The sequence below is a fragment of the Bison bison genome, unplaced genomic scaffold (assembly GCF_000754665.1).
Source record: "Bison bison bison isolate TAMUID 2011002044 unplaced genomic scaffold, Bison_UMD1.0 scf7180017864227, whole genome shotgun sequence".
NCBI classification, from domain to species: domain Eukaryota; kingdom Metazoa; phylum Chordata; class Mammalia; order Artiodactyla; family Bovidae; genus Bison; species Bison bison.
Genome location: NW_011494799.1, coordinates 1,266,675 through 1,275,010, shown reverse-complemented (window position 1 = coordinate 1,275,010; position 8,336 = coordinate 1,266,675). Strand labels below are relative to the sequence as shown.

Here is an 8,336-nt window from a genome sequence, read left to right as displayed (position 1 = left end):
GGGCGCCCAGAGATTCATCCAGGAGAAAGTTCGGGGATGCTACGTGGCGCGGCGAGGGGGAAACGCAACCGTTTGGGCCACAGGGTTCCTCCAGAAGGCTGCCTGGAGCGCTCGAGCTGTGGCCAACGTGCCAGCATCCCGGCGCCGGGCCTGCGATCCCCTCGCGCGGCCACCTGACCGCTGGCCCGCGCGACGTGCAGCCCGAGAGCCCAAGCCCTCGGCCCCGCGGCGGCCCGCTCTGCGCTCACCCCGCGCCGGCCCAGCCGAGCCGGGCTGCGCCCTCGCGTCTCCCGTCGAGGACGGAGGGACGCAGGCCTGCACCCGCAAGCTCCCCGGCAGGGCTCGGGCCGCCCCCCTCGAGGCTTGCTCCCCCTCTCTCAGCCTCGCCAAATCCCTGAAAGCCCCGGCCCCCTCGGTCACCTCGGGGGCTTCTAATCACTCCGTATCGATTTCCCTAACTCTTTTCATCCCGTTGAAGACACATCTTAAAACACTCCAGCCCGGAGTGTGCTCTGGGCTTTATCCACACTAATAAAATGATTTACCCTTCTCTCTGAGCTCTCCTCACAGAGGAAAATCGTTGGAGCCCCGGCTATTTGTGTGTGATCAGTAAATATTTAGTGCGGTGACATCCTCAGCTAGGCTTCGGATCGATCCGGGGCCCACCGGGAGGTGCGCACGGGCCGGGCGGGGCCGCGCCGAGGGGGCTCCTCCCGCCCTCGCCGCCGGCCGCTGATTTACGGCCTCGGCAACCAGCAAAGGGGAGGGGGGTGGGGGACGAAAGCGCGCCGGGAAAATTGGCTTTTCAACCTTTTTACTTTTGACATTCAGCCGCCTCCCCAGGCTCTAATTCTCGCCCTACTCCCCCCTCCCCACCCGGACCCAGGGCGCTCTGTGCGCCCTTCCCGCGCCCCGGGGACCACGAATCACAGCCCTGCGCCGCCACGCGGGGAAGCGCAGGCCGCGGCCCCGGAGGTCGTCTTCTGGGCGCGCTGCACTTTGTCCGCCCACACCTCCGAGGGCGGAGGGGGTGTGGGGAGGCCCGGGGAGGCTGCGGGGACCCGGCCCTCGAGCTACTGTCCTGGCGCCCTCGTCTCCGACCCCCGGTCATTTCCCCACTTCTGCGACTGGCCCTCGACGCCCCTTGGGCCGGCTGGCGTCGGGCGGGAACTTCGCTTTGCTCGCCGAGAAACTCCCGTTTCCTCAGAAGCAGAGAAAGCCCGTAGCTTGGACAAGTTGGAAGGGGGCTTCCTACCCTGATCCCGGATGCCCGAGGGCTGCGGCCGCGGCTCTGTCCGCGCCCCCCCAGGCCCCGCGGGCCTCCCCGGGGTGCACACTCCTTCCTTATTCCAGGGCCGCGCCCACGATCTAGACACCAGCCCTGGGCCCGACCTGGACTCACAGCACCACCCTCGCCCGCTCCTTCGGGACCGCCACCTCGGGCCGAGGGTGAGGTTGTGAGAGATGCTAACACCCTGGGCTCCGCCGCTCTCCGGTCGCGGGCGCGGGCCTGCAAAGCTCCAACACGGCCCACCTGTGATCGGCCCTGACCCCCTCTCACCTGAGGCCCGGGTTCCTCAAATCCCCCGGAGCCCAGGGAGAGAGGTGAGCGACCCTGCTGGCCCAGGCACCCCCTCCCCAGTGCTAGCCCTCTCTCCTTTGTCCCACACGTGATTTTTCTAAACCGCCTTATCTGCGGACTATATCTTTATACTAATGCATACTTAATTGGTCCGTCTTGACTGTCCATATAAAACAATTTAATTAGGGTGCTTTCTGGCTTTGGAGAGCAAAGAAAAAAAAATCTGCCCAGTGCTTATTGTATTTAGCACCAATACAGGCAGAAAATGTAGCACAAGTTTTTGGTTGAAAGAGCACCTCTGTGCCCATTGAAGGGCGTTGATCCGAAAAGACAGAAAGGACAAGTAAAATCGATTTGAAGCGACCCTCTCTGTCGCTTTCACACCATTCAGAAACTCCATTCCTTCCAAGACAAAGACCAGCGCCTTGGGAATTCTCAGGGGAAAAGAGGACTCCAGTCCCACGAGCCTAGGGCACTTTTGAGAAATCTTCAATATTGCACTGAAAACCCGCTCTCAGCTCTGTGTCCCCCGCGTGCGGGTTTCACGGGCACCCCCTCGGAAGCGGCAGGCGGCCCACTCCTTCGCCTGCTCGGCCTTCTGGCCAGGCCAGACCAGCCTTTTAGGGTTAGTGCAGAGCTCACCTTTGACCCCCGAGATCGAAGTGGCTGCTACACTGCGGAGTGCAGAGCTACATCTCAGGCCGGAGTTCAGTCAGCAAAATATGTCTTTACTCCCAAACCCAGAGAAACCAGTTCCGGTTCGGTTGCCTGAGCCATCTTACCCAATAAACACCTCCACCCTCAACTTTTTTTTTTTTTTTCCCCCTTCTTTCTTCTTTTGCAATGAACTGCCCTAGTCACCTCTAAAGGAGGGAACTTGGGTTGTCAGAACTTGGGTTGCGATGTGCTGTCCTCCATTAGGAGCTCAACGCCAGGTTATCCGACTGGCGCCCTGGCTGGGGAAGGCGGTCACCGATCAGACCTGGCAGGAAAGGGAGGAGGGGAGGGGAAGCGAGGGTGAGGGGAGGGGAGGGAAGAGGCTGGGCTGTGATCACCTTCACCTGCCCCGAGCCCGGCCCCCCTGTTCAGCTATCCCTCGACCTTCTGCTGGGGTTAAAGGGGGCGGGGGCGAAAGGGAGGGGGGCACCCCCAGTTACACAAGTGGCCTCCTTCTCGAAGAGAATGAGTTCACCACCTCCCCAGAGGAGCCTCGCCATCCATCCCCTCGGTGTAACTGATGAGACAAACCGCAAGGAAAAACTTCTGTAGCCCATATTTATGGTATTAATGAATAGTTAAAAAAAGATTTACACTTCTTATGATCAATATTCTGAGTTATTTCCCTCAAAGTATATAATTACAGTGTCTTCAGAGTTTTCATCATTGTTTGAGGTGGCAAAACCATTTGTAATTTTCATTAGCCAGTAAACATGTAATTAACATTCAGCACTGTGTTTAACTTAATTCCTGTTTAAGACAAGGACAAGAAGCAGCCGAAGAGCGTTAGTTCCATTTGTTAATTCTGACACACATCTTACCATAACAGTTTCCTAAAATAAAAGATCCGTGTTTCCCCCATTATTCTTCTCTTAAAACAAAACAAAACAAAAATCCATTAGTTAAAATTGTATTAAACTCTGAGAGGCAGCATAGTTTATTCTCATTTTTCGCTAGTTACTGTATTCCTGCTTCCTTTATTCATTTTGGGAGGTGGATGGAGGGAGGGGGTGAATTAAGCATTCATTATCTGAAGACTTGGAGTAGGGAACCCCTCCCCCCCCCAAAGAAATAGGTTCCGGCTTCAGGAAAGTTCTAGAAGCAGAAATGGGAAGAGGGGGGTGGGCATGAATCCGCAGGGGAGAGGGAAAAATCACTTTGGGGGATAGTTAAAAGTAGAAAATGAGGATTTCAACGGATTCCTAGGAAAATGTTGCCCTCCTGTTTCAAGTTCTATCTTTGATCCAGGGTGAGGGGAGCCTGTCTGCCAGTCTGTGAGGCTGCTGCTTTTTTCCCCTCCTCTCCCACCTCTGTTTTTTTTCCAACTTGCTTTAGGATTAGTCTCCATCCCTCTCGACCCCAAACAGTGGAATTTGGCTGTGCCTTGGGTCGTCTTTGCTCTGCACTATCGCCTATAGTTGTTGGCGGTTTTCTGCTGAGGCTGAGCCGTTAGCCCCAGCCTCCGACTAAACTCATTAAGTTGGGAGATTTTTTTCAATTGGACGGGTGTTTTTAAAGTCTCCTCTTTCCAGCCCCAAACAAGGTGTAACAACGCACTCTTCCTTCTAAGGAATGAGATGAGAGACAAGGATCACTCCAGACATCTCCTACCTACGGTTTGGGGTTTTTTTTCTTAAAGGCGAGGCTTGCATTCCTCAGCAGCTATGTACAAAGCTCCCTGAAACCTCGTCTCTCTAAAGTTACTGTGCAGGGCTTTCCAAGGCTGAGAGCGTCTGATACATGGGGAAGCACTTCCTTGAGGTGGAAGATCTTTCCCTTCACCTTTCCTCTTTTTCCCTGCAGGCTAGTGCCTACTTTTTATCAGTTTGCACAATCGCTTAGATAAACACCGAGGAGGAGATTCTCTTTAATTATCAAAGACACATCTTTTCAGGGGGCCAACAAAGCGGTTTATTTCACCCGCCAAACTAAAGGAGAGTTATTCCTGTTTAGAAGGAAGATGCAAGCGGTTTGGGACCTTGAACAAGGCAAATATGGTTTTGGTATGTTTACTTACAGTATTTTTTCTCTCTCTCTCTCTCTCTCCTTTCTCACTTTTCTCCTTGTGCTATGTGGGGTTGGGGATGACTTGGGGTTTTTCAAGAAAAAATCGGATTGCTAACGTGTATGGAATGCCTAGGACTGTGGTTTAAGGGGTTTGGGGAAGGGGAGACCGTCAATTCAATGCATTGCCATATTTTATTACATGTGTGTGGTAGGAGAGGTGGTGGAGGGGGGAAGAGGGGGAATATACAATTGCAAAGCTGCCAAAATATGATTAAACCGAAGCGTAAAGACTGCGGTGCCTCCCATCTCCTCAAACTCATTTCCTTCGCTAGAGCAAACTAAAAGCCAGTTCTTATAAGCGTGCTTTTCCAAGCAACAGACGACTCGGTTTTCTAGCAAAGGAGCTGCTAGGCTCGCACTAAGTGTCAGAATATACTGTTCGATTTGCCTCGGCGCTGCATTTTGCAACCTTGTGCAACTGACAACCAGCCAGGCAGGGAGGGAGGAAAGCGCTGCCCGGCGCCCTCGGCCGCGGCTCGGGGAGGCGAGCGTTCGGTTAGCTAGGAGGAGAAGCGCGACGAGAAGGGTACTCACCATCGGGCGGGGTGGTGGAGCTGGCGTGCGAATTTCAGGCAAACGTTTACCTTTTTGCTGTCTATTGCAACCGCGTCGGGCTGACTTAAGCAATTCTGTGCTCTATCCAAAACGTTCAAGGAACAGTTCCTCATTTTTAAAAAGCCAGCGAGAGAGACGACAGAGACAGAGAAAGAAAAAGAGAGGAGGGGGTGAGGGGGACGCACATAAACCCAGTTCAGGAAAAAAAAAAAAAAAAAAAATCATCACCTCTCCGCCAGGGAATCGGGAAACGCAGAGATCTGAGTCCGGTCCAACCAAGTCAAAGCCAATTAATTTTAAATCCTGAAGAATTATTCAGATTAAAATGTACAGAAGTTTCATTCTGCTATGCCTACGTGAGCTCAAAGTCGTTTCCCTTTAAGAGCTCTTTTCTTTTAAAGTTGAATTTTAGGCAGCGAGGACTCTTACACTAGGGGGCAGACAGATACTGTACTAGCTCCAATCTTAAGCAATTTTTTCCCTCCCAGCATATGCTCTGATTTAGCACTGTAAATTTTTCAGAGGACCCAACTCTGACAGCCCCTGGTGATTTTCAAAGTACCACAAGCCAGTGGTTAAAAATTGCATTGACTTGGAAGTTCAGAGAGACACAATGGAAGCCCCTTTCCCTATTCATGGAGCTCCAGTGTGGTGGAAGAGAAAAACACACACGGACTAGATTGAGGGGAAGGAGGATTTCAATGAATCCTGGTGGACAGAACTGGTTTCTACTGAGTTCAGAGTTAAACTCAGCATTTGCTGGGGTTTGTATTCATATTGTGATTTAATTTGTGTAGAATTACAGGCACTTTCTGCAAGAAAATCATATTCCTGGGTGGGTTTTTTTTTTTCCCCTACAGTTAAACAAATGTTTTTTCAACTTTCTCTGGCCAAATTTAAGCTTGCCATTCTTCTCATTAAAATAAATTTATATCTGCAATAAAAGACTGGGCTGGATTAAAAAAAAACATATTAATATTTATATTTTAGCCTTAGAGCTGTTTTGTTCAAAGAATACGAACATCTCTGAAGAAGACATTTTAAAACCTGCTCCCCTCTTTTTCATTCTCAGTCTGCAATCTTCTCTCTTCTTCCATACAATAAAATTAACTGCAATTGATAGTCATTTTTTTGGTTTGTTTTTGGCTTTTTAATAGCACCCCCATAACTGAATGAGTCCTAAGATAAAGAGTAAAACACCTCTGACTCTATAGCTGCCCTGGGGTCCTATGCCTAGCAGACTCCAGAGCTGTTGAAGATGGTTGGGAAATCCTTCATTTAAAATCTGAGGCCATCAGAGCGTACTTCAAATACCAAAAATCTCAAAGTGGACGGGGTAACTCTTGCTCCTCAAAATTTTTCCCACTGCATGTTTGTAGAAGGTTATCTTGCCATAGAAATGCCTGCACCCAAGAGGCAAGTTTAGGGTTTCTCTGTAATCAATTATTCTTATCTTCTATTAAATTGAGATAAGGATACCCATTAGATTTTCTATCTCAACCCCAGCCCTACCACATCTTTGCTGAGTCTGCCCCTAATCTATTGACATCTGTAGCATTAGGCAATTCCTCCTCGAATCATAGAGATTGAAAAGAAAAAGAAGAAAAAAGACACAACCTTCTCTGAAATGATTTCTCTTCCATCCTTCTTGTCCTCTTTAGGAGAAAATTATATTGTATCTATAATCATCCTGAAATTTGCTGCCTGGCTTCCCTCTACGGCAATCTCATTACACACCAGGTTCATGATAGTTCAGTGTCCACTGAAGGTTAAAAAAAAAAAAAACCTCCAAATAATCCCAGCACCTGCAGCTTTAGTGAAATATCTAATTTCAGCGGAGAAACGGTGAGGGCTAAGAAGGTTTCAAGAACGAAGCAAGGAGGATCTTTTCTGCCCTAAAACCAAGCCCCTCTCCGCCTACATCTTCCTTTAGTTCTTAGCTCGTATTCTGCCCCTGTGTGTAAAGTGTATTGAGTACAGAGTACAATCTACACATGTCAATTATTTGTACAATTTATTTTTTTAAATTCTTCATTGCCTCGATTTCTCAAACTACTAAGGATGCTTTCCTGTGGTCATTAATTTACTCTTTATGTGTGTTCATGTTTCCTAAAGCTCAGCATGCTTTGTGTAAAATATCTTAATTGTTCATAAACCTGGTTGGATTACTAGTCCATAGATTTTTCTTGGTGCAAAGAGTGTATGATGGAGTCGCAGTTTTGTTCTATAAATGTTGAATAGTGATGATCCACTAGCTGGTCAAAAGCGAACAGAAAGATTACTGCGTTGGAATATAACATGTTCTGGGGGACAATTCTAGATGTTTGATGTTTAAAACTAAATGCTCCAGAATTCAGAGATACAACCGGCTTGATGATTTTTAGCACATTGAGCAGAATGGCACAGGCAATGAAGTTGTTCTCATTGCAGCGAATCTCTTGAGGTAGAATATGGCTTGTGCAGTGATTCCTGTGACTTGTACTTGGTATTATTGCCAATTTGGGGCAGAATCTCTGTGTGTGTTTTAATGGCTGTATGAATGCTTAAAAGGAACTTGAGGAACAATGAAGTCCTACTCAACTGTTCTATGACCTAGGAGTATAGTCGCTGAAGTCTTTGTCTGTGTACGTTGACAAATGTGCATCTGATACATGTGCGCTTACATGTGTGTACAGAGGGTACGCACAGGGGACGCTGGAGGCTGCGTCCACTTGTCCATCAGCCAGCAGAAAGGTCTTTTCACCTCTCCCCACGACTGGGTGTGTGTCAGGACGCTCGCTGGCTTGGGAGTTAGCTGAAACTAACGAGAGAGAATAAAGTTGAAGAAAATTGATTTTAATTGCGTCATGACAATGAGATGAAGTCTACTTCGGCTTCTCAGCATCTGAGATGCTTTATTTGAGCAATTAAAATGTCAGGCCACGTACCTGTGAAATGTTAACCCTACATGGACAAAAAAGAAAAAAAAAAAAGAGCCACTGAATGGCTCTTTTTATTTAAAAAAGAAAGAAAAAGAACCACCAAACCAAGCAAGTGATCAGACTTGAATAAGGAAAGGGTCTATTCCCGGATTTGACCAAATGGTTCGTTTGGAAAATGCCTGCCAGCTGGGCTCTAGGTACCTTCCCATCCTCACCCACTACCCCTCTGCAAAGAAACCCGGCAACTTTTCTCTTTCTCGGGCACCGCGGGGCACCAAGATGCGCCGGGAGCCCCGGGTGGTGCGCGAGCTGCGGATCCGGTGGCATTGCCAAGTTGTGAGAATCGAAGTCCCCGATTCCATCCAAAGCCTCTCGCGGAGCCTTTAAGAGGCGTCGTTCCGTGCGCGCCGCGCTCCTCACCCCGCCGGGGCGGAAACCTCGGGTGCGGGGTGCGCAGAACGCGGTGGCCGCGCGCCCGGGGACGGCGAGGGCCC

At 49.5% G+C, this 8,336-nt stretch overlaps 2 protein-coding genes across 10 annotated transcripts in view; one reads left to right on the top strand and one right to left on the bottom strand.

The window, feature by feature from the left end:
* LOC104992877 overlaps window positions 1-8,319 on the bottom strand; it is an 82,001-nt gene extending 73,682 nt beyond the window's left edge. For 5 of the 9 annotated variants that reach the window (XR_825758.1, XM_010845880.1, XM_010845882.1 and 2 more), the window contains exon 1: window positions 4,901-5,102. Coding sequence is in view for 4 of the 9 variants with exons in the window: in XM_010845882.1 (XP_010844184.1) it covers window positions 4,901-5,034 (134 nt within the window). In the remaining 5 variants the exon portion in view is untranslated. Of the gene's footprint in view, window positions 1-2,224; window positions 3,275-4,900; window positions 5,103-5,149 lie in introns of those variants that run through there. The other 4 variants (XR_825760.1, XR_825757.1, XR_825761.1 and 1 more) reach the window with 2 other exon arrangements.
* The window catches only part of NR2F2 (nuclear receptor subfamily 2, group F, member 2), a 13,386-nt gene continuing 8,467 nt past the window's right edge, over window positions 3,418-8,336 (top strand). Inside the window, exon 1 of the mRNA XM_010845887.1 lies at window positions 3,418-4,302. Within this exon, the coding sequence (XP_010844189.1) occupies window positions 4,260-4,302 (43 nt within the window). The 5' untranslated portion in view covers window positions 3,418-4,259. The remainder of the gene's footprint in view (window positions 4,303-8,336) is intronic.